The sequence below is a fragment of the Sardina pilchardus genome, chromosome 21 (assembly GCF_963854185.1).
Source record: "Sardina pilchardus chromosome 21, fSarPil1.1, whole genome shotgun sequence".
NCBI lineage: Eukaryota > Metazoa > Chordata > Actinopteri > Clupeiformes > Clupeidae > Sardina > Sardina pilchardus.
Genome location: NC_085014.1, coordinates 26,134,324 through 26,160,341, shown reverse-complemented (window position 1 = coordinate 26,160,341; position 26,018 = coordinate 26,134,324). Strand labels below are relative to the sequence as shown.

The 26,018-nt window shown below is 43.6% G+C and overlaps 2 protein-coding genes across 2 annotated transcripts; one reads left to right on the top strand and one right to left on the bottom strand.

The window, feature by feature from the left end:
* The first annotated feature begins 6,416 nt into the window (after positions 1-6,416).
* LOC134068621 (schlafen family member 13-like) lies at positions 6,417-9,628 on the top strand. Its single transcript, XM_062524306.1, has 4 exons — positions 6,417-6,762; positions 6,888-7,001; positions 7,457-8,144; positions 8,450-9,628. Exons 1-4 carry the CDS (start codon positions 6,417-6,419, stop codon positions 9,213-9,215), a joined length of 1,914 nt encoding a protein of 637 aa, XP_062380290.1. The 3' UTR covers positions 9,216-9,628.
* Positions 9,629-15,216: 5,588 nt separating this feature from the next.
* Positions 15,217-25,465, bottom strand: ehd1a (EH-domain containing 1a). Its single transcript, XM_062524560.1, has 5 exons — positions 24,676-25,465; positions 21,779-21,876; positions 17,533-17,945; positions 16,752-16,916; positions 15,217-16,578 (listed from the first exon to the last, which is right to left on the bottom strand). Exons 1-5 carry the CDS (start codon positions 25,071-25,073, stop codon positions 16,048-16,050), a joined length of 1,605 nt encoding a protein of 534 aa, XP_062380544.1. The 5' UTR covers positions 25,074-25,465; the 3' UTR covers positions 15,217-16,047.
* Between the last annotated feature and the right edge of the window lie 553 nt (positions 25,466-26,018).

The following is a 26,018-nucleotide window of genomic DNA, read 5'->3' as shown; positions in this document are numbered from 1 at the left end:
GTGAAAAAATATCATTAGACACCAAAATGATTTTTAAATGAAATATAATGGTGCAGGGCAGGCTAGAGCAGCCTTCTTGTCCATATTATGTGTGTTGTTCTTCATTCTTGTTTTGTTCTAGAAAATAATATCAAGGTGGTGCAAGACGCCCTTGTAAACAAGCTGTTGACTGACGCTGTCTTCATTGCCAACTCAGCAAAGCAGCAAAGCTCCCAAAGCTGGGCAGTAGGCTAGTTAATCTCCCCAAGAATGAAAAAGTAATTTGTAAGGCCCTGATCATTATCCCACTCTCTGCTTTTTGGTTGAAAGAGCTGGTCCTGATTTGTGGGGAAAGGTGGTGAAGGGTGTTTCCTCTCACCACTGTAAATCTTAGATATTGAAATAGATGGAAACGAATAAATCTTTCAATTCTTAATCTCAAAAATATCATCAGGAGATGTATATAGCTAACACTATTTAATATAAGATTAACAAACAAAATCTCACAATTCTCACAGTTTTTTGTAATGTTTGCTGATCTAAACTGCAAATAGGCTTTAATTTTGACACTTCATTGAGTTAGCAAATGCACTACATCTTTAGTCTGGCTATCACCATACTAAACTCATTCCTTCTAGATTGACAGTGTGTCTACTGCCTAAGAGGCGTGATCAATTGGGCATATATAGTCCTGGATTGGATAGTCCTTCAACCAATCAGACCAACGACCCGGGTGCGCCTGGTGGATAAACCAGTTTGTGATTGGACCAGACACACGTGGACAGGAGGCAGGAAAAACAGTCAGCTGTGCAGGTTTCCCTCCAGCCTGAGCTGCAGAGCGAAATTCAAATCGCTGGCAGATCAGGCAGGGTTTACCCCATGGATTCTCCATCCCATAAATCTTCGCAATTGTCTTCAGTTTTGTCGTTTGGTTTTCTGACATGTGAATTACGCGCATGACCGTCTGCAAGGCCACCGTAGGCGACGTTTCCAGAAGGGGCAACCTGCAGCCAAGTTCTTTCTTTCTTTGATGACTGACCACACGCTGAGCACATGTTCGATTGATCTCCACGATAAATTAAAACAGATTGTGACATTTTGTAGTGTATCAAAAATAAAAGACGCCTACTGTGGGATTCTCTCGGTTGAATAATTGCATCCCTGTCAAGTAAGTAGATAAGCTACCAAGTTTGATAACGTTATCGTCTTTTGTAGCCTACACTAGGCTAATTGATGACGTCCTTAGGCTATTGCAGTGGCGGTTTTAGGTACGGGCGAACCGGGCGGTCGCCCGGGGCGGCATCTTGTATGGGGCGGCACGAGCGCTTAACCCTATGAGCCCGACTGACGCAAAGTGCGTCAAAAAACACTCATGGGGGCGCTCGTGGAGGATCTCGCCTGGGGAGTAATTCAGTCTAGAACCGCCACTGGGCTATTGGGCCTAATTTTAATGTTCAACTCTAACAAATGTGTTAGGATATCAATAAAAACACTGTGCAAAGGTTCCTACAATATCTAGAGGTTGCTCAATGCGTTTGAATATTTCAATTGAGAAAGCTTTGTTCTGTCCATCGTAGCAGACAGCACAGGGCTAACTCTTCCGAGCTCTGTTAGTATTTTGTAAGTAAAAGGTCCATCCTGCAGATCGTTCACAGCATACCAGAGGCGATTGCTCATTGAGTGCAGGGGAGGCTCAGCCTCCTCTAAAATATCACGGGAAATTGCATGAAATAATGCCTATTATGAGCTACATTAGCAAGCCTAATATTCCAACTAGAACATGCTAAAAACGTGTTCAACTTCATGGCTATATCGTTATAGTTTCGTTTTGCAACAAGGTTTTGCCTGTCATCTATCGTGATTTCGCACGTCTAATGCATTGCTGTGACGACACGATCCATTAAAATCTCCATAGAGGCTCGGCCTCACTGGACTTCGATGGCACTACGAAGTGGGCTGGTCTTAGTGCAGGAAAAGCTAGATTAATAGGTGCGTTTGCGATGAACTGCGGCTGACTTAGGCTGGCTTAGGCTGGCTTCATACGTCAACGAGAGCTGCAGAGTCTTAGCAGGAGGGGCGACTAGCACACGCAGCTCATCCCGGACAGTCTGACTGAGCTTACGTACCTGAAGTTACTCGCGAGAGACCTGGCTGGAGACCTCGCGGTAGATATCGCGGGATTTTGTATTAAATACAGTAAAACTTTTATTCTTACTCATTAAAATGAGCATGGTGACTGACGAAATAAATCGATATGATGTGTTTAAATAAACCACTGTTGTCATACAGTTAACAGGCCTGCATTGCAGCACATTCATTAAATATCAAGTGTTTTCCGTGTGTATATATTTAACCAACAGCATAAAATAGCAGAGTATCCTCACGTTTTCAGTAGGCTAGCCTACCGCTGTTCCAGAAATCACAAATAAGAAGGTATCCGTTCGATTTCTGTTCATTTTAGCAGATTCTAACGTAAGGAGCAAAGATTCTAGAACAGAGCAAGATGGATCACAGGGATAAGCTCTAGCGTCATCCCAGACGTTGGTTTTAGTGCAGTTGAACTGATTCGTCTTGGTCCGCTCTAGTGTCTTGGGTAAGGAGGCAGAACGAGACACCTGTCATACTCGTCATGGGGAGATTCTTCCAAACGGCCCTATCACAACTTTGAACTGACGTCATTGGGGTGGGTTTTTGCCAGCGCAGTTGCTCAAAAACGAACTGCGCTGAACTGCGCTGGCTGAGCTAAGACGCAGTCTCCCGAGATCTTGTAAGGACATGTGACATGATGTCACGGGGGTAACTCCCACCGCGACTGCAAGAAGTCGGACATGATTTCTAACCAGTTTGCATTTCGTCTGTCCCAGTATGCACTCTGTTTAACCCAGCATGCATCACATCAAGTCAGATCTGCGCAGATTTTCGTCAAGTCAAACGCACCTAATATTGGATAAACGCCGCAAAATCGTCATATCCAGGGAAGCCCGGCCTCTCTGGGGGTGAATGGGACAGTGGGATGGCTCGGATGCCGAGCTTCTGTATGATGATTGGAGGAACCGTCATTTTTTTTGATTGACAAGCATATTTCGCGATTGCACAGGAAGTTTCAACAGAGACGGGCTCTGGTTTCAAGTTCAGGGATGCGTGAAAGTTACGGAACCTTACAGGGTTGGCAGGTGAACTCGAGAGGCAAGGCTCACATTTTTAATTCTATTGCATGTTGTACACAACATATCCTATCAATAAAACCGTAATGTGGAGTTACAGAGTTCGTGATTTGCATTTGTTTCAGTTGTGTGTTTAGGCTAAGTTGTAGGCTAGCCACATAGCTCGCTATAATAACTGTGTTGCTTGGCTAAATTGCTAATGTTTACTTGAATTTTATAAGCTATTTGATAGCATTCCCCACCATGGGAGATTCCAAATAAAACAGCAAGGCATATGAACGTAGAATAGTCACATACTATAACTCTAGTAGGCTACCAAATAGCATATTTAACCCCCCAAAGTGAACTGGTAAAATGTAAGCTTAGTTCTAATCTAACCAAGCCAGCTGCAATGTCTCAGAACCCTACGTAGGCCTATCTGACGAATCCAGTGCCGGATTCGATAGGCTACTGTTTGGTCTATTCTGTTTTAGGATATATTTCCCCCTCAAATAACAATATAGCAGCAATAATATTAATTTAATAGTTGACCATTTTTATCAGAGCTTCCCCTATTCCAATGAGCAGCAACCGCCACTGCAGCATACCTATTTCACAGAATAACACTCATCATCACCAATACTATCTTCAGAAGCAGGCAAGTATTTCATTCATTGTCTCCTCTCGTTGTGCTTGTGGTAGCCTGTTGTAGCCTATTCGACATATAACCTACACATATTGTCACACAGTAAAACCAGCCTCTGCAACCTTGTTCCAGTTTTTTTTTCTTCAGTCTATTCAGATCCGAGTAACCATATAGGCAAACGGACTTGCGTCGTGTTGCTTCAGCCATGGCTTTGAAAGACATCACAACTAAAGCAGATGTTGCTATGAAAATGACTCGCAACAGCATATTCTTGGAAAATACTGGAATCAGCAGATGAGATCATCAAATCAGCATTGTAGCCTACATTTGCATGTAATTCCAATTTTAAGATTCATAGATGATGTAGGTAAAACTACCACATGTGGTCACCAAAAATTAATAGCCTACACAAGTTCAATGACTGCATGGTCAAATACAGTAAGTCCATTGCTGCCATAGCCTGTTCAAGTAACCTAATGCAAATGTGCTAAACTTCTTCAGGTCTTGATGTCTTGAGCAACCTCTAAATATTGATTAATATTGATAACATGTTGCCCAATTTTATTTATTAAAACATATGGGTGGGGTGAGAGCATGAACTTTTAAAAGTTGAAGATGAAGGACCACACCCTAACACTAACATTAGCCTACTGTAAGTGATCTGCATGATTTTCTCCAGTTAGGTAGGTTATGGCTATGTCCAGAAGTCAAGCGTGCACGCTGGGCAGTGTGCATTTTACGGAAGTTACGTCAGAATAGACTGTCCGAAAGTCAAGCGCTCTCACTAGTTGGGTACTTCGTTTGGCGTGATTTCCAAGCGTGCATCGATGCATCTTTTTTGGCCTCAGATATCCCATAATCCATTGCGCGGCGCAGGTCAAGCTCCACATGTCATGCAAATCGTCAACACACCCCCCTCCCCGATTCAGGTGACGCCAACTAGTTAGTGCTGTCCAAATGTAGGTAGGGACGCATACTGAGGAGCGAGCTAACTAAGACGCTACTGGGAAGAGGGTATCCAGCGTGCACGCTTGACTTCTGGACATAACCTATATCTAGTTGCCTGCTTTAAAAGCTGTGATCTAATTTGCTCAGTAGATGAATTCAAGATAATTAATAACTACTTACTCTCAATTGGAATATGGCCGTAGATAATTTCAAATGGGTGCGCCATTTCCTTCAAATGTGATAGGCCTAGCCTAGGTAGCTCTCAGCGAATGTGGTTTAACCTGTCAGTTTGTCAAGAGTTGTTTTGAAAAGTACAATGTTTTTCTTGATTGCTGGCTTGATTAAAAGCCAATTAGATAGCCTAAAGAATGTATACATTACCCTATATGATGTGTAGACCTTTTAGCATTGTGAGTGTGCCAGCATTGATACTGAGAGAAAGTGGAATTGATATGTCCAATATTCTAATATGTGCTTTATTGTTCTGCATTAGGCCCAGTATTCCCATGTGTGGTTTAATATTTTGTCTTTCTCACTAGTGGGTCACTTTGACACTAAAAGTATGCCTCTAATGTCTCTGTATGATATCTGTACTGTTCTTCTAAACATGATTAATGTAAGGTGGCAGTGTTATTGTGTCTGTTTCGTGTCAACAACCATTGATTAGTGGAGACGAGATGTGACTTTGCCACTGTATGATTATCTATCCTTTGCTGCTGGGTACTTAAACCCTGTATAATTCTGTATCAAATCAGAGACGCATATTCTGAGTACACTGTGCTTTGTGCGTGCCTCTCTCCTGTATACAGCTGAATTAAACTCTGCATCTTGATTGTACTTCTTTGTTACTGGATCTTGTATCTCACTTTGGTATACTATATTTTTACCAACATGCATGCATAAACAAAGATGGGACAGGTGGACTTCTCACTATCTTATTTTAATGTATTCTACTTTTCAATGTTTTGTCTCACAGGATGGCTTCACATGGTCTGATTGTAACTGAAGCCCAGGACTTCCCTGATATTGAGATCAAGTGGTGTGAAAAGGTGACATTAGGGGAGAAAGCTAGAAATCAAATGGATAAGAAGAAAAGTCAAAGGCAAAGAGAATGCATTCTGCAAGGGATTTGTGCCCTTCTGAACTCTGGAGGAGGAGTTTTGACTTTGGATATTGCCAATTCATATGACTACAGAAGAGAGGGCAGAGGATTAGATATTGAAAAGCATCTGCTAGACTTAGTGGGTTCCCCCATTGAAGAAATGATAGAATTCATCTACCAAGGTGACGAAGTTCATATCTATGTTAGGTCAGGATGTCCTGGTGACCATAGATCAAGACTTTGCAGCATTAATACTGGTTTATGGGAAAGAGCAGGGGCAAACAATGAGCGTGTTCGTCCCAAAGATATGTCTGAGTTCTTGAAGAAGAGAAAGGACAGGGCTGAGAGGACTGAAGAAGAGAATGAGGGGTATCCTCCTGCAAAGCAATATGCTCCATTACCAGGCAATGAAATAATAAGGCAACAAGCTGAGGAATTTTATAATATGGTCTCGGTGCAAGCTGGTGAATGTTTAGAATTTGGGGAAAGTGTGCATGTAGAATTAAAACAATTTGATATGAGTAATAATCTCATCAAAAGACTTAAGGAAGTTCTTTCTAAGAATATATCGGCTTTTGCCAATACAGATGGTGGTTTCATGTTTATTGGTATAAACGATGGAAGTCAAAAAGTCATTGGGTGTGGTAGTGGACTTGATGCAGAGGGATTGCTCGGTGCTGTTATAGAGCTGTGTAACAGGTCAGAGGCAATTCATACCCCTGGCTGCAGCAAGAAGAATGCGAGCTGGTCTCCAGAGTGTAAACTTATCCAAGTCATCGCTCAGGAATCCTCAGAAGCTGATGGATATGTGGTGGTCATCAAGATTCCAGCATTTTGCTGTGCTGTCTTTGAGCAAGATCCAAACTCATGGCACATTGAGAAAAGCACGGTTTGTAGACTGGGAGCTACTGTGTGGATGGAGAAAATTCAGCCCTCAGACCCAGGTAGCTTTCTTTAACATAATTCCACAGTAATTGACATACATTTGTTATTTGTCATACTTTTGCAGTCATATTGGAATGAAAAGAGATTGTAAGCATATTTTTGTGTTTTTTTTTCTGTTATCCAGATGATCTGTGTGAACGCTTTCAGAATGTGCTGAGTCTACAAGACGCCCCGCCTCAATGTAAACCAGTGTACAGCATCGACAAGTTGACACGCCTACAGGAGAAACTTTTCCCTGGTGAGCACATGCTTATTTTTAACTCTTTGTAACACTGTGGCCATTTCATTTGTTTGTTAACATAAAACATGTGTATTTTAATGTGTGCTCACAGTCACTGTATACCATTAACATTAATTCAGTAACTAGGCGAGTCAGTACTCAGAAATAGCAGCAAATAGAAATAATGACAAGGGCCATCACAATACATTTTTTGTTTGTTTTGTTTTTTGTTCTTTTAAAAGCTAATACCATATATACATAAACCTATAGTCAATCATTGTTTTAACATTGTTGTAGCACTTTTGTGATATTCTGGGGTACTTCTTATATATCTTATAAACTGTTTATGAATGTAAAAATCATAGGTTCTGATTCCAGTGCTCTCAGGATGAATAGAATATATGTTGTGGAGCAACATATTCTATGCAACAAACACCCCTTGTGCATATTGAGTGTGTTGTTCTCCATTCTAGTTCCAGAGAATAATATCGAGGTGGTGCCAGATGCCTTTAAAAACAACCCGCTCACCGATGCCATCCTCACTGCCAACTCTGCAGAGGGTCCTGGAATTTGCATTTGCTCCAAAAGCTGGGCAGTTGATATAGATCTCTCCAAGAATGATGCTGTATTTTTTTGTGAGGCCCTGATCATCAGCACAGGCAGTTATCCCACTCTCTGGTGTGTGGTTGATACGGCCCGTCCTGATTTGTGGGAGTATGCAACAAATACAGCATTCCATCTCAAGCAGAAGCTGGTGAACCTGGGGGGCTATACAGGCAAACTGTGTGTAATCCCCCAGCTGGTGGAGAGACAGAATATGACAGTGATGGACCACCATCTACAGTACCCCAATAGTTACAGACTCGACCAGGAAAAAGACGTGACAGCCCTTCTCCGCTCCTTGGTGATTGTGTTGATGAGTTTCACTTCCCCATTAAGTGATGAAATTGGCTGTGAGTTCCTCAACTTGCTAACAGAAGAACAGTTTAGAATTCTTCAGACTTATGATGGAATTAAGAATCTCTTCGTTCATGGTGTGCCTGGATCTGGGAAGACATTGATCGCTATGGCACTCATAAGAAGGATCAAGAACTCGAGTAACTGCGAGGACAAACATATCCTTTACCTTTGTGAAAATGTTGGATTGAGAGAGTTCATGAGGTATGTCCTGAACTAATATAGCCTACCGGTTTCTTATTTAAAAGCTTGGATATGCTAAACAGTGCTCAAATATTGTAATTGATATTGTAAAAGGGATAGTTCCAGTGCTTGATTATGATTAGCTGAATCACATTTGATGTCATTGTAAAACCTAGTAGAGCTGTATGGAGTCCTGCCTAACAACACTTCTTAGCTGTTGTAATCACTGGAACATACAGCCTTATGGGGCTTATTGCTTGCCTGATTAGATACAATATGTTTGAGTCAATTACTCATCATATGTAGTTTTTTCTCTTTTCTTTCAGAAAACAAAACCTCTGCCAGTGTGAGACAAGAGTAAAGTTTTTGGCTGAATGCACAGATTTCTCGGCGGTAAAACACATCATTGTGGATGAAGCCCAGAACTTTCGTGTTGAAAAAGGGGAAAGCAACTGGTATGAGAAGGCACTGAAGCTGAGAGGAGCGGATGGGATGTTCTGGATCTTTCTGGACTACCACCAGAAATGCCATGATTTTCCAGATGGCCTTCCACCAATTTCTACCCAAAGCAAAGTTGTCTTACTCAAAGTTGTTCGCAATTCTGCTAAAGTCCTGAATGTTATACAGTTTCAAATGCAGAAAGCAACTGAGGGCCCACAATCTGAGGTTACACAACATTTAGCAGCTATGAACACACAGATGGAGCTGAGCCACTCTTTCCAGGGTTCCTGTATCAACAGAGAAGCAGCACCTGGAAAAGAGATGGATTGTGTGCTCCAGATCCTAGAGCATCTCTTCTCTCAGGGCCACACTGCTAGAGACATTGCTGTGCTCTTTTCAACACAGGAGCAGCTGACTGCAGAGGAGTTCAAACTGAAGGCAACATACCCCATTCTTTTCAGCAGTGTTGAGGAGGACAATCCGGGAAATATGGTGCTGGACACCATCCGCAGGTTCACAGGTCTGGAGCGGAACATTGTGATCTTGGTCAATCCCTCCGTCCATCCTTTTCTTAAACGTGTCGAGCCCAACTTTCTTATTTCGGCTTATTCCAGAGCAAGGGTCAGGCTGTATGTTGTTAAGCCACGGTAAAGAGATTGTGTGGTTGTGCAGGTGACCCACAATGTTTCTGTCCTTGTCACACAGTTGACACTATTTATCCCTGTTGCCTCACACTTTATCAGTTGAAAATCAGTAACATCCATTGGTCTATGCATAATTCTATTGTTTAAGGAATGCGACATGTCACTGTCACTGGTCACTGTCTGAGAATTATGTCTATCTGTTTAGTTTGTTCCTCTTCTTCTAGACAGATTTCACTTTTTATTAATGTTATGTTGACATTGTCCATCCAACAATATCTTTGTGAATCTCTGAAATAACTGGAAAATTATGGAACTAAATCTTTGTCTTTCGATTCGTATAACAGAGCATCAAATTACACTACACTGCTCTTATCTGTTTTGTTCAGACTACATAGGCATATTTATAGTCTGCTTTTATTATGCTACTACCAATACACTGCATATATATTTATATTTAATTTATATTACCATAAACTAACTTATATAAACCAACTGTATACTGTCTACACTGCCCTATATATCCTGTCCTGTGTGTACTTTGTATTTTGTTGTTTTTGTACTGGTACTCTGGCAATAAAGTTGAATCTAAAAATGGAAATGGTACATAAATGATCCTCATTGTATGCAATTACAGCAAAGTTAAAGATTTGCTGGTCTAATCTGCAGGGATGCTATAACTTAAGGTCAATCTCAGGGCCAACTTGTTTTTGAAGAAACCAGTGAGCATGTTTTACATACAGTAATGGTGTAGACCTGTGAGGATTGAGAACTCATAAGAATGTAAACCAAGTCAGTCATAGAGAAGCAACTGGTGATGGTCGGTCTTTTAACTCCCACGCATAAACAAGCACGCTCATGTCATCAAGAGGCGCGGTGTCAATAATCACACTCACACCTTCTTCTCAGAAGCCTCCCTCCTCTAACTCTAGTTATGCAACTCAGCTCCCTTATGTAATGCATTGGGTCAGTGTGTCTGCTGGACAGGAGAGATGGCCATCAGTGGTATGGAGGGGACCCCGTGTGACATCCCTGAGAGAGGGAAGGTGAGGAGAGCAGGAATAACTAAGACCAGACATGTGGAGCTCTCGCACCCTTCTCACATCTGTGCTCATTCTGGCACCAAAATGATCTTAGAATGAAATAGAATGTTGCAGGCTGGAGCAGCCTTCTTGTCCATATTGCAGAGGCCCTTATAAACAAGCACTGCCAGACTCTAGGAGAGACAATGAATAACCCAATTTGATAAAAATGGTGGCATGTTCCTTTAAAGCCACACACTTTTTTATGACACTAGTGCTGTTCTGTTGACCTTAAGTTTTGTTGCTAGCCTATGAAGGATAGGCCAATTATGAGTTCTGTCCAACATTGATTTAGAAAAAAAGTCAGCACATTTTACAGTTTTCAACTGTTTACATACTACATTTTTGCTTGTCACACAATTTTCTAAACATGTCTTTCTAACACCTGCCCACCTGCTACCAAATCTGTTAAACCATACACAATTTGTCAAACACCACACACAATTTTCTATCTAAATGTCCTACCACAAATCTAACAACTTAATTTCAGTTTCCAAATACAACCTCAAAATGCCACCCTTATTCACCAGTGCTTCTCTCTCTCTCTCCTCACATGCGTAAACATTCATTACTGAACACCATCCAATCATTGCCTGATAACAAACATTTGAAAAACTAAACCAAGTTTCTTCCTGTTGGGTTTCTATAACTGCCATAATCACAAATACTGGTGTACTTGAGTGAGAGCCAGGTGTGTTTGAATTTCAATTTCAATTTCAATTTACTTTCACTTATAGAGCGCCAAAACATTGCACATGTCTCATGGCGCTTTACAGAGTGTAAAACATTCAGAGAGAGCCCACTAGGGGCAAGGAAAAACTCCCTAGATTTGGGGACACATGTAGGAAGAAACCTCTAACAGATCCACAACTAAAGGGCCCAACCCATCTGCCTAGGGTCAGTTACGGTACAGTAAGGTCATTTTAAGTGTCAGAAAGTTAAAATAGTCCAGTGTAGGGAATAATTTGTCCATAGGGATTAGGAATTGTCTTAAGGAAAGAATTGTGTCGCTAGGATGTGTGGGCCAGGAATACGGGCAAGGGGACAACAACAGCCAATGTAGGGTAGTCCTCGTGATGGGACTTCAAGTGTGATGAGGGCACAGGGATGGCTGATGACTAGTAATGGTTTACCTCACAGGTGAGGAATGGGGGAAGAAAGAGATATAGAGTGGGTTAGTGTTGATATTAATGGTAATATATAATGTGATACTATAGAGAGAAAGAGGCAGAGAGTGAGACTTAAGAGGGAGCGGGAGCAGAGAGAGATTGAGTGACAAGACAGAGAGAGGAGGGAAGAGGGAGATAAGAGAGAGAAAGAGGGAGAGGGGAAAAGAGGAGTTGTACGACGTGACACCTGAAAAGTCCATGACAGCGCTAACTAAGGCATGGTGGAGGGTAGTCAGCACCAGCGCAGGTGTGGTCAGGTCAGTTGCCACCATGGGATGTATGACACCTGAGCACACAGCAGAGGTGGTCCATTCCAATAAGGTGGTTGTAGTTCCACACCATGCACCATGCCTAACAATGGGAAGCACTAGGCACTGGGACGTTTGGTGTATTGTGATGATTTACACAGCGTCCATATTTTGAAAAGGCACGGTTTGTAGACTGGGAGCTACTGTGTGGATGAAGAAAATGCAACTCTCAGACCCAGGTAGCTTTCTTAATCATAATTGCACATTCATTTACATACATTTGTTATCTGTCATAGATTTGCAATCATGTTGGAATGAAAATTCATTAAGTATCTTTTTTTGTGTTTTTTCTGTTATCCAGATGATCTGTGTGAAAGCTTTCAGAATGTGCTGAGTCTAAGAGACGCCCCGCCTCAATGTAAACCAGTGTACAGCATCGAGAAGTTGACACGCCTACAGAGGAAACTTTTTCCTGGTGAGCACATGCTTATTTTTAACTCTTTGTAACACTGAGGACAATTCATTCGTTGGTTAACATAATTGTGTTACATTAACTGTATTAACATTCATTCTGTAACTCGGCTAGCAGCAAATAGAAATTATCGTACATTTTTCGTTTTGTTTTTTGCTCTTTTAAAAGAATAAAACCATGTTCATAAACCTGAAGTTACATTGTTTTAACATTGTTGTAACTCTTTTGTGATATTGTGGAGTACTTTTTATATCACTTCAAAGATAAACTATTTATGAATGTAAAAATGATAAGTTCTGATTCCAGTGCTCTCAGGATGAATAGAATATTCAGCAGAATATATGTTGTGGAGCTGCCGTCTGGTGCATATTGAGTGTGTTGTTCTTCATTCTAGTTCCAAAGAAAAATATCACGATGGTGCTAGATGCCTTTAAAAACAACCCGCTCACCGATGCCATCCTCACTGCCAACTCTGCAGAGGGTCCTGGAATTTGCATTTGCTCCCAAAGCTGGGCAGTTGATATAGATCGCCCCAAGAATGATGCTGTATTTTGTGAGGCCCTGATCATCAGCACAGTTATCCCACTCTCTGCTGTGTGGTTGAAACGGCCCGTCCTGATTTGTGGGAGTATGCAACAAATACAGCATTCCATCTCAAGCAGAAGCTGGTGAACCTGGGAGGGCAAACTGTGTGTAATCCCCCAACTAGTGGAGAAACAGAATGTGACAGTGATGGACCACCATCCACAGTACCCCAATAGTTACAAAATTACACTACAATGCATGCTGTAATGTTGTTCATACTATAGTCTGCTCTTATAATGTCACATAATACACTGAACATACAGTATTTTTAATTTATATTACTGTAAACCACCTTCTGTAAACCAACTGTATACTGTCTACGCTGCTCTGTATATCCTGTCCTGTCTATGTGCCATCTGTCTATACTTTGTATATCATTGCACTTTTCTTTTTTTGCACTTCTGTTTAGACGCAAACTGCATTTTGTTGTCTTTGTACTTGTAATCTGCACAATGACAATAAAGTTCAATCTAAAAATGGAAATGTACATAGAATAACCCTCATTGTGCAATTACAGCGAAGTTAAAATTCACAAAGGCTTTGCTGCTCTAATCTGATAAATTGCAGGTTAGGACCAACTTGCTCTTGTGAGGATTGAGAACTCATTCGAATATAAACCAAGTCAGTCATAGAGAAGCAACTGGTGATGGTGAGTCTTGAGCTCCCACACATAAACAAGCTCATGTCATCTACGCATCAGAGACGCAGTGTCAATAGCCTCATTCGACTTCATGTATCCATCTTAAGACAACTGCAGATGAGACTATTTCTGACATTCCGATACGTCTTTCAAACTGGAATTGTACATACGTCATGGTTGAAAACGTATAAGAATGTCAGAAATAGTCAAGTCTGCAGTCGTCTTAAGACGGCCACATGAAATCGATTGAGGCTAATGATCACTCTCACACCTTCTACTCAGAAGCCTCCCTCCTCTAACTCTAGTTATGCAACTCAGCTCCCTTATATAATACATTGGGTCAGTGTGTCTGCTGGACAGGAGAGATGGCCATCAGTGGTATGGAGGGGACCCCCTGTGACATATTCCTGAGAGAGGGAAGGTGAGGAGAGCAGGAATGACTAAGACCAGACACGCGGAGCTCTCCCACCCTTCTCACGTCTGTGCTCATTCTGGCACTAAAACGATTGTATGCCGCCTTCTAGACCTGCAGGCAGCATGCAATCAGTAGGTGTGACCAACAAGAGGTCACAGACAGAACCTGGTGATGTCATGTCATGTGGAAGGTTGTTTTATTGTTTCACTGAACACCAGACATGCACACAGAGCAGCTAGAGTGAAGTATTCCAAATCAGGTGCACAAAGTAACTAACCTGACTTTCGCCAGATCCTGTAGTTCGCTGTCTGCTCAGCGAAACGCCTCTGGTGGAGCATGACGGAACTACAAGGGTCTGGCGAGAGTCAGGCTACAAAGTAACCTAAAAATCCCAAAACTCTCATTTGCACTAATAAATAATGTCTGGAAAAGGAGGTCTCTAGACTTTAGACACAATAAAAACGTTGTAACACAAGCAGCTCGCTCTCTTTTCAAACTACTAGAATAATGAAGTTCAGAAGCATGTAACTATTCTGTTCTATAAAATATATTGTAAACCAATACATGATTTGGTCAAACTCTGTGAGCTCTTCACTGGCATTGAGTGTTGCCTGTATGAGCCATGGACTATTCCAACCAATCAGCATGCTTCCTCTGGGGCACAGAAGCGAGGGGTGTTTGACTGACTGTTGAGTGGAGATAATAACAGCCTTTCACCAGAATCGCAGACATTTAAATTACTTTTGTCTTAGGGACAAAAGAGCATGTCCGTCCCAATGTAACTTTCCCCCACAAGGGGTCACTGTTGAGTCAACATTTTGCTCTGGCTATTGTGAACAAGGTTTTTCCCACTGTAGCAAGAACTACTTTACCAAGCTCTTACTGTAAATGAACCGGCCCATTGTGGTTCAAGCGGTGTGAAGAAATCAAGGCTCTAGTCTGGTCTTAGACGAGACTTCAAGCATACATGAGACTTGAAAGTTCAGAGAGATGAACAGGCCAATCGTCACCCTTGTGAGAAGATACAAGTGTCCAATTAACACCTCATAGCAAAAAGCCAAGCATGTAAAGCATTGCATTTCCTAAGACCTATGGCACAAATGGTATTCAAACATGTCAAGGCGTGTGTGTGTGTGTGTGTGTGTGTGTGTGTGTGTGTGTGTGTGTCATGGAGACACACTGTCACATATAAGACAAGAGATGAGTTACAGTGCATTGCTCACATTCTTGGCCTGGTCCCATTTTTCCACTGATGCCGGCACAGCGTCTTAAAAAAAAGAAAAAAGAAAAGAAAAGAAAAGAAAAAAAAGCCCAAACCAAGCAGATCCATAGATAGTCATGATCACAGTGACACAAGCATACATTGATTTCTCCCCCCTTGAACAACATGCTGGTGTGTGTTGGTTTTAGATACGTCTTTAATGGTAGTTTTTGAACCGGATGTACAATGACTTACACATCACGGACGTCAAATCTTCTCACAAGACATAAATCATGCATTCGTGAATGGAGTTTGATAACGATGCACTTGGACAGATCTTGGAACAGCAAATACTTAATGTATGGGGATATCAAACACAGCTCAATCAATGTCACCCTTAAGACATCGTTCAGTAACATACATAACACAGTGGTCTATTCTGAAGCAGAAAGTGAAAGCTTTTGAAGACTTGAGTTCCCAGTCCTATATGAGCAAAGCACAACTGCAAACTGCACATAAAGGTGTATACGTCTTCTTTAATAAGACTGAGAAAAACTTGAGTAAAATGAACAGAAATAAACTTATCATAGCTGTCAAACATTGAAAATACAAAACCGACAAAACTCTAGAGGAAAAAAAAGAATAAGTTAGACATATTAACTCTGAAAAAAGGGTGATGTATAATGTATATATATATTTAATATATATATATACTGTATATATATATTAATCACATTTAGCACTCTTATGAGAACTGGATTTTCTCTTAAAATGCATGAGGTGTAACATCTCATTCACAAAAGTTGTCCCTTGCAGTACCACCAAAACGTACCCCTAAACACAAGTTCAAAGTTCACTTTGTTTTGTACCAACCCTTCTGAAGAGCAAATCCACCGAATGTAAGGTCTCTCACTGGCACAGTTGATGTTTTGTTTGTTTGTTTGTTTTTGTTTGTTTTGGTTTCAACCCACACTGCAATGAAATCCATCATCTCCTCCACGCGGTCTCCTGGTTAACACAGTCTCCTCGTTCAATTGGTCTCCTGCCCTCTTTTGGAGGGTGGCACCAGGTGGTCGGGCAGTGTCGCGGGCAGCTCGTGGCCCTCCAGCTTCACCTTGATCAGGTGATTGGCCAGCGCAAACTCTTCGTCGTCCAGATAGCCGTCCTTGTCCACGTCCGACAGCTTCCAGATCTTGCCGAGCACGGTGTTGGGCAGCTTGGACTTGACCATCTCCTTCTTGGCCATGGCCCCGGACACCTTGCCGTTGACGGGGGACAGCGTGTAGAAGATCTCGTCGTAGGACGGCTTGTCGCGCGCCACGATCCACTCCAGCTCGTCGATGCCCTCGCCCGCTCCCTCGCCGTAGCCGACTCCGAACGGGCCATTCATGGTCCCCTCGAAAGCGCCGCCCTTGACCGTGTGGGTGGGCATGGAGGCCTCCTCCTGCCGCACCAGGGTCATCAGCTTGGCGATGTCATGGGCCAGCATGTCGTCCACAGCCTCCAGCAGCTTGGGCTTCAGCGTTGGGAATTTGGTGAAGTCCTGATTGATAAGGATCTCCTACGGGAACAAGGGAGAACCAGTCATGACAATCCGCATTCATCAGTTAGACAGCACGGCAGTCAGAAGGGGCCGTCCACAGAATCAGTTCACGATACGGCGGATTCATTAAAAAACAAAAGGGAACTTGACTAATACACATGATTCAGTGGTCAGTATGTCAGTATCTTTACCTGCATCTTCTTGACGTTGGGGAAGTCTCCAGGTGAGATCTGGTGTTCCCTCTCGATGGAGGCGTAGATCTCCGGCAGGTTGGCGATCAGCTCCTTCTTCTTGGAGTCCTTCCCAAACACGCTCGGCATCTCCTTCTTCAAGGCGCTGATGATATAAGCATGCACCTGTGCAAAGATAAACAAATACCACCCATTTATAAACATCGACCAAATTCCTTTCGTTTACTATAAATACCTTCCATCCACTTCCACATGGGCTGAGCGTATGATCCCTGATTCATCTCAACATGCCACTGATGCCAGCTGAAGCAGGGATTTATGTTGGTGTGAATCACTTGTAATGATTCTGATGGCAGTGGAAAATAAAAGGCTACGGTTCAGAGAGGGGAGTGAAAAAATACCATGTTTATCTTCAACTGCACACCACTACAGAAACGCAGTCAATGATATACACAGCGTCTTGCCGTGGCTAAGCCTGACAGTTTCAAGAGGCAGGCCGAGGCAGGAAGCCAAGCCAGCACTCCGATCACCTTAAATGCAGACTACTCACAGACGTTAGCCAGACCCGGGGCTGCCTGGCGCGCTGCCTCTCTGTGGTATTTAGCGGCACGCACGGCTAATGCAAACCATTCAGCTCCTTCTGAAGCAATCCGTCAACTGAATCAAATTACGGCGGGGGCTCGAACACACCGCTGCAGAGAGGCAGATCTGGCGATTGACTTGACGTTATCGACGTGACCGCAGCAGCTCGTCTCTAACGGCCGCGAAGCAAACGTCTCACCTTAGCCAAGCGCGCCCGCTTGATGAGATCGTTGAGCTTGCGCAGGGCGGCGTTGCGCGGCAGGCCCTGGATGTCGCTGAACAGGTCCTGCTCCTCGGCCTCGAACAGCTTGCGGTTGTCGGCCACCAGCAGCGGCTGCGCCCAGAAGGAGCCGATGTAGACGCGCACCACCTCGGGCGTGTTGATGATCTTGCCCAGCGACCACATGAGGGCGCCGTAGACGCGCATCAGCTGCTGCGTGCCGATCTGGTCGGCCTTGTTGAGCACCACGCGCATCTTGTCCTCGTGGTTCTTGAGCGCGCGGATCACCTCCGAGAACTCGTCCGAGATGTCCAGCTTGTGGGCGTCGAACAGCAGGATGATGCGGTCCACGCGCTCGGCGAACCACTCCAGCACGGCGGCGAAGTCATAGCCTGGCGGAACAGAGAGGGAGAAGGATCAGACTCGGTCAGATGATGGAGCCGACGGTGGTAGTGGACGATGCGGAGGAGGGGAGGGGGGCGAGGGGGGGGGTCTGTTTTGGCCAGAACATTGCGCCCAGATAGAGTTACTTCAACCCCCTAATCCACAGCCTGCTGGCCACACTCCGCTAATCTGTGAGGCCGGAGGGCCCCTGGAGAGGGGCGGCTGGCTCCGAGCTATTCTCTACAGCTCAGCTACTGTCAGCGTAGCCTGTGTGAAACTGTAAACAGCAGAGTGAAAATGAGGGGACTAAAAGGACCGAAATGACATTGTATCGACTCAAAACACAGGATAAGGGTAATTACAGAGCTCAATGAGGTACTTAGCCTTCAAGGCGTTTCAGGGACTAGCTGCACCGTTAGCCTTCAGGCTGGAGTCTCTCTCTTTCTCACACACACACGCACACACACGCACACACACAGAGAAAATCAGCACCAACACAGCGCACAGTAAACTACAACTAAACTAAAGGAACCCTTTGTTTTTCACTCCCCCTTGAGAAATTGCCGAGGGGAAAAACGCCCCTGGAGAGGCAAGACAGGCTGAGGGGGGAGAAGAAATGATGGTTTTGATTATGGAGGAGAGTCATCCGATCCGTCAAGGACACAGTTGGTACGATACTCGCAGTGCAAGGCCACGTAAACACAAAGAAATTTGCCTTTGCAAACACCTCCGGCGGCGGGCGAGGTGGTGTGTGTCTATGCATGTATGAAACACAGCAACGCAGGAATGACTACATGATGACAGCGTCTAATAACCAACGACAGAAACAAAGGCGGCTGTCTAGGAAAACAGTGCGAGCAGAGAGAGAGAGAGAGAGAGAGAGAGAGAGAGAGAGAGAGAGAGAGAGAGTGAGAGAGAGAGAGAGAGAGAGCAGCATTTCAAAATGGGAGAGGGGTAAGATCAGAGTCCCTGGGGGTAAAGCCCCAAACATTCTTTCTGCAGAATGACTTGTGCACTTGAGTGATCCTTCAGCTGCACTCACTGACACACTCACATCCGCTCTCGGTCTCTGCTTTATCAGTCAGAACAGAAGCGACGCGAAGAAGCTAACGACAAATGGAGGCTAAGCCAAAGACAAATGGAGGACAAAAGAGCATCATAATAACTGGTCTAATGACATCTCTCCACATGCTGGGACAGTGACTTTGACCTTTCGAGGCTCAAAAGCCTCGCCCTCTCATGAGCCATCCAGTTCTGTAACACACTGACAAGACAAGGTAGTTTCCCCATAAACCTTCCAAATGTGATTGTGCCTGTGTGTGTGAGTGTGTGTGTGTGTGTGTGTGTGTGTGTGGGTGAGAGCTTTTGGAGCGGAGCTGTATCTCTCTCTCTCTCTCTCTCTCTCTCTGCTGTTTGACGGGTAATAAAATGGCTGCCTTGTCTGAGGAATGAAGGGCATCTTCCTCCTGGTGTCAGGTTACCCCCAGCCTCCTGATCAGGGCCACACAAAGAGGGGCCTGTCACAGACCAAACACATCCTCCATCCACCCCTCTCTCTGTCTGTCCATTCACCCCTCTCTCTCTCTCTCTCTCTCTCTCTCTCTCTCTCTATCCATTCACTTCTCTCTCTCTCTTTTTCTACCATTCACCCCTCTCTGTCTCTCCCTTTTCTCTCTCCACCCTAACCGTCACTCTGGGTCCACTTCCTGCTCCGTTGCTGTCAGTCGTTTTTCCGCCATTCTCTCACCCTTTGTTTTACGTCTGCCCTCCACACTCTCTCGGTTTGCACCTGTATTTCACTCCCTCACATTCCAATAGGCATCTCTTCACGCTCACTGATATACACACTATTGTTTTTATGCCTTTGCCTTTACAGGTCAAATCCTTTCACTAAGAGTTGTTTTTAAGTCATCCTAAACTCACTCTCTCTCCATTCAGTTAGACACCATTGACTGTACATAATATATACAGTGAGGAGCACATGTATTTGATACCATGCTAAAACAGGAATATAAAATCATCATTTGACAATTGATCTTAATGCCTTAATTTAAAAAATGAGTAAAAATCAAACCGCCAAGGACACCAATTTTCTTTGTGATTGAAGAATGTATCGTAAATAGATAAATGTTTTCCTTAAATGCTAGGGGAAGGAAGTATTTGACCCCCTATGTAACCCTATGGGAATTTAACACATAGGGTTAACATAGGGGCAGGCAGATTTTTATTTTTAAAGACCAGCTATTTCATGGATCTAGGATATTATGCATCCCGATAAATTTCCCTTGGCCTTTGGAATTAAAATAGCCCCACATCATCACATACCCTTGACCATAGCTAGAGATTGGCATGGTGCTTTTTCCAGTAGGCCTATTAGCCTGTTTGATTTGCATTGAGCTCAATGAGCATCAAACAGGCTAATAGGCCTACTGCAAAAAGCACCATGCCAATCTCTCGCTATGGTGAAAGGTATGTAATGACGTGGGGCTATTTTAATTCCAACGGCCAAGGGAACTTTATCAGGATGCATAATAACCTGAATCCATGAAATAGCTGGCCTTAAAAAATAAAAATCTGCCTGCCCCAATGTTAACCCTATGTGTTAAATTCCCATAGGGTTACATTGGGGGTCAAATACTTCCTTCCCCCTAGCATTTAGGAAGAACATTTATTTATTTACGAAACATTCTTCATTCACAAAGAAAATTGGGGTAGTTAGCGGTTTTATTTTTACTCAATTTTTGAATTAAGACATTAAGATCAATTGTCAAATGATGATTTTATATTCCTCTTTTTAGTCAACTTTAGCATGGTATCAAATACATGTTCTCCTCACTGTATATGAAGGTTGACACACAGTGGAAAGGCCCTGGTGATTTTTTTTTGCATTATACCGACGCGTTCACTCTGCTAGAGTTGTTGTGCAATGCACTGCGGTTGATTGTGCCGAAAGGGGCCCGGCGGAACTGAGCACCTCCCTGGCAGCATGAGAATGGTGAGCGCTCACCACAGCCGTGGCAGGCAGGGGCTTAAGGGGGGGGGGGGGGGGGGGGGTCACGTGGCATGACAGAGGTGTGCCAGCCCGTGCTGATATCCATCAGCAGATAGCTGCAGTGGAATGTACACAACACACAGGGAAGCCAGTGAGCCTTATGGCAAACGCAGGAGCAAACTACAGCCCCACAGTCAAGGGCATGGTCAGACCTGTCTTTTAGAGCTTGTAGTGTCTCAAATCACCACAGCTCTGTGCTGGCCATAGCAGTGATTGTAGGGCGGGAACGTAAACAAATGCTGAGCCAGGCAAAAGAGTTAAGAGGATGAACTTCTGCATGAGAAAATCCCTCACGCTCAACTTTTTTTTCACTAACGTAACTAAAAGCGTATGCTGACTCAGGTTAAAACGTGCAGCGCTAGTTATTGTTGGGTATTTCTCCTTTGACGGATAACAGACACACTGCTTAAAGCATATGTGTATGCCGTATGAAATCAACATTTCATTAACCACTGAACCACTTGTCCTCCACTTAACTAAGGAAATAAGCTGTTGAAGTTCATTGTTTTCCTTGTGGAGGATTCCACATGCAAATATGGCATCATGATTAACTCTGGCGGGAGCTACCCACTACTAGTTTGCATCCTGATGTACGACAAAGCAACGTTACACGAGTTAGGCATGAAAGATAGAAAGTAGGGAGTGAAGTAAGGGAATGGGGAAGAGAGGTCAAGATAGGGTAGGGACACTGTGGGGAGGAGAGAGGGAGAAGAGAAAACAGTGAGAGGAGAAAAAGGAGAGAGAGAGAGAGAGAGAGAGAGAGAGAGAGCGAGCACCGAGTGCACTTACCCCTGCTGATTCTCTGTTTTTCTCCAGACAAGATTCCTGGAGTATCGATGATACTGATACTCTCCAAGACCGGGTTGTTCAGCTGAGCGCACATAAACCTGTTGGGGTGCGGGTGGGGGGGCAAAGGTGACAGAGGCAAGAGAAAGGAGGGGTGAGAGTAATTGAGGCATGAAGAAACAAACAGGTTTAGGGAGGTTAAGCAACAGCTCACATCTAAGTCTTCAGGGGAAAACCCTCTCCATCACACAGAAACTGGCCCAGTTGACATGCACACATTGCCAGTACACTCTAAATTCCTCCTTGGGGTAACAAGTAGGTTAATATGAAAACACTTGAAATGCCTAGCCGGGCGGTTAAACTGGGCTCAAACCCTAGATGTGCCGGTCTCCAGCGATCCATCCAGCCCAAACGAAAAAGAACCCTTCTGTCAAATTCAATCCATCCAAATTAAATGGCTGAACTTTGTGTGGACAGCCCCCCACTTTGTTTTCTTAAATGGAAAGTTTCATGATCAAGGCAGCTGCACAAGGACACAGAGCAGCAGACATACCATTCTCAGAGTATTTTGTATATACTGCAAGATCGGGTTAAGGTCAAACTTCAACAGAGAGGTGCAAACCAAATTATCTCAAGACTGTGGTCTGGTCTTTAGAAAGCGGTTTGTTTCTTTGGAACATTTTCTCTCTCTCTCTTTTTTTACACTTTTTAAAAGTTTTCTCTGTTCCCAAATCGACCGCTAGTGCCCCAGCCTGGACGTCCGCTCTTTTGGAGCTAATACTCAGATGAGGATCCTAGTCATGAGACCCGCGCTGTATGCCAGAACATTCTTTGTACAAGAGGGGCCAATAGAACAGGGCTTATTTAAACCCAAACCAAAAGTGGAAACTATGAAAACTATTCAGTGGGGGGGCAAAAAAGCCTGATTTTTCCAAAGTGGTTATCAGAATCTGTCTCAGGAAAGCTATTCTTCCTTCACTCTGCTTGTGTTAAAGTGGGAAAGCATGAAGCCCAGTTAGCGTGCAGGAGATAATGTTTACATCGGCTGTATGACATCCTTCACCTGAGCTTTGGATTTTATGAAATGAATTCATAATATCACAAAAATGCTTTTCAGGGCCTCTAAGCGCCAAAACACATATCCTTCATCTCCCCTTGATCCTAGTTCCACCCTTTTCTGATCCATCCTTCCTCTCCCTCTCTCCATTTCCTCTCCTCCTCTGTGTCTGTCTTTGATCTCTCTCTCTCTCTCTCTGTCAGCTTTTCAAAAAGACCCTTCTGCAAAGTCATCAGCCGTGTTGAGGAAGTGCAAACAATAGAACGGAGAAGAGAGATAGTTCAGCACGGTAGAGATAGTTCAGCGTGGACTTTTTCCACATCAGCTTCTCTTTTTAGAGGGGCTTCCTGGCTGAGCTGTGTTGGGGTGTGTGTGTGTGTGTGTGTGTGTGTGTGTGTGTGTGTGTGTGTGTGTGTGTGTGTGTGTGTGTGTGTGTGTGTGAATGGCAGAGCCCCTGGATTGCAGCACCACCACACATGGCTTCTGTCTGCCTCCTCCTGACGGGACCCACACCATCATGTGACAGGCGACAACACAAACTCCTGAGTCAACTCATTTCAGTCCAAGTCCTGTTCGGTTTTGTTCTGCGTCACATACTGATGAATCATGTTTGGCAAAGCAGCTGGCTGTGAGCAATCTGTAATTCCCTTTGATTGAGAGAACACTAAAATTAAATCTGACTGGCCTCTCAGGTGACGACTACAAATGTGTTGAGTTGGAAAGCTGCTATAGATAGAGGCCTCAAATGCCATAATAAGATGCACATCTATAGAAGACCCACTTTTAGATCAGTGGGTAGTCTGAAGAAAATGAAATAACTGTTGTCATACTTCCACTTTATGAGGATGCCATCAGACCAGCTTGCACAACTTGAAATGGTGACTCAGCTGGTGTAAGTTCTCTCTTCACACTACAGTGTAATCCTGTGGCGCCAGTCGGAAACAGTCTAATCTTAACTAGCATATGGCGAATGAGGGCAGTGTCTAATCCCAGGCAATAACAATCCTCTTGAGGAGATGAAACACCTGGACTCGCCCCCAAAACACTGGGTTAGGATTGAACTTGGGTCACTTCCATTTGTACTGGACAAGTTCTTTGACAGCTGGTGCCACCTCATATCCGACTACGCCATGGGTGTGACCAATATGGGTGTGTGTGTGTGTGTGTGTGTGTACAATAAGGGTGTGAGTAATAAGGCCAGCTGCTATTCAATATTTCTGAGTTGCTGCCTCGATCTTATATGACTATTCAATTCCATATAGTAACAAGTAAGCACGGGCCCGTTGAATATGACAAATATACGGATACACAGGCACAAACACGATCTAAAACAGGTGTTGCACAATCTGTAGACGCCAACACACACGCTTTCTATTATCTAATAGCCTACTTCAGAATGAGATCATGGACAAAAAGTTTCTGAACAGAGGGAGGCCGTGTGTTTACGGGGAAAACAAGGCCTAATGTCAATCAACGTCGATTTGTGGACCCAAAAAGCACCAAAACTGTCATCAGAACACAACGATCACCAACCCTATCCCGTGCAGCGACACATGCTCCACTAAGACCACAACCTGACAGGATGCTTTACAATAGCCAGGCAACATTTTCTAGCTTCACACTTATAAGTCGGGTATCTGTGATGAAGAGAAGCTTGACATGTAGCGAAGAAATTGTGACAAATCTGGATAAAGATAACTTACTGTCTGTCTGACCAAAATTAAGAACCCTTTATATTAGTTTAACCTTCAAAGTTAGTGTTGGCGTAGGCCTATGAAAGTTTGTTCAATGATGACGTTCACAGGTACAATGGCTTTGATGTGGCTAATAAAAGGACACTCACCTGTTCAGAAAAGCGTTGCCAAATGCGTTGAGTTTTCTAAAAGGTTTCTTAGGGTCAACCACCAAGGCGTTGCCAGGTATCACACCATCCTGCTCACCGTGCATTACGGCGATAAATGAATCTGTAGTTGGCTCTGGGCCTATCCTCATACCTGGGAAGTCCTGCTCCATCAAGTGCCGAATAAAGGTTGTTTTGCCGGTAGAATACTGACCAACCAGGAGTACCATGGGTTTGTTGTCAAAATCGGCGTCCTCCAGTGCCGGTGAGTGGAACTCATGGAAACGATAAGCGTCTTCCAGTGGAAAGAGTTTTGTTCGGTACAACCGACGTAGCCCTTCTGAGACATTCTGAAACAATTCTGGATCTTTTTTCCCGTCTCTTTTGGACCAGCTAAACATGATGAGACTCTGACACTCACCGATACAACAGGAACTTTAAAACGCAAGTGCTTATGATGAGGATGTCCGCCCCAACTGTTCAGTTTCAGGTTTTGACAGTAAATGTAGCTAGCTTACCACCACCCCTCCTACAGCAGCGCAACTACGGCTGATTCATACAGTGAAGAAATGTCGTCGTGTGTCCCGCAGGGTAAACAGAGAATGAAACAGCAGATTTCTCATAGAAGGAATAGTCAAACGTCCTTATATACCGGAAATGGCATTTAATTAAGTCTACCTGTGAAAACGGCTTGTTCTCTCGTGACTGTACCGTACCACTAGAGCGAAACTTTGTCGTTAACGTTCTGGTGCTAGCTGTGCCATTAGGCCACCTCTCGCATTTTTTTCCCACAGAGGAAACCGCGTGTGGCATTGAGGTGTGTGGTGCGTGTCAAAATAAAAGTCCTGCAATGGCAGTCAGAGCAGTATGATTATGCCACTTATTTGACATTCTCTGGTCATATCTTATGGCAGACACCTTTGTCCAAAGTCACATAGAAATTAAAACAATACAATAATTAATTTAATAGTGAACTATTTCAAAAAGTGTTACAGTAGTGAGAATAGCAATATAGTATATTTTAGTATACTATACTATGCAATACTAATACTATATATTATATATATATTATTATATAAAGTGAGGGGAAGCAAATATATGTTTACCAATGTATTTAATAATAATAGGCCTAACAATAATAAAAACACAATACAAACTTAACCTTGTAATATCAGGCTCTTTATTATTTTCTGATACCTAATTTCAGTCTTCAGATAATGTTTAATACATGCAATCCTACCTCTTAGGCACATTTGACTTGAAGAGTCAATTTTGCAAGAGCTCATCTTTTGTATCACTAGTGAACTCTTGTGGCGTTTTAGGGTAGTTCTACTCAAGCACAACAC

Coding starts and splice junctions, on each gene's coding strand:
- LOC134068621 (XM_062524306.1), top strand. CDS start 6,417: ATGTTTATTGGTATAAACGATGGAAGTCAAAAAGTCATTGGGTGTGGT. Junction 7,002..7,456: donor ACAGGAGAAACTTTTCCCTG/GTGAGCACATGC, acceptor TCTCCATTCTAG/TTCCAGAGAATAATATCGAG. Junction 8,145..8,449: donor GGATTGAGAGAGTTCATGAG/GTATGTCCTGAA, acceptor CTTTTCTTTCAG/AAAACAAAACCTCTGCCAGT.
- ehd1a (XM_062524560.1), bottom strand. CDS start 25,073: ATGTTTAGCTGGTCCAAAAGAGACGGGAAAAAAGATCCAGAATTGTTT. Junction 21,877..24,675: donor GGCAACGCTTTTCTGAACAG/GTGAGTGTCCTT, acceptor GCACCCCAACAG/GTTTATGTGCGCTCAGCTGA. Junction 17,946..21,778: donor AAAACAGAGAATCAGCAGGG/GTAAGTGCACTC, acceptor CTGTTCCGCCAG/GCTATGACTTCGCCGCCGTG.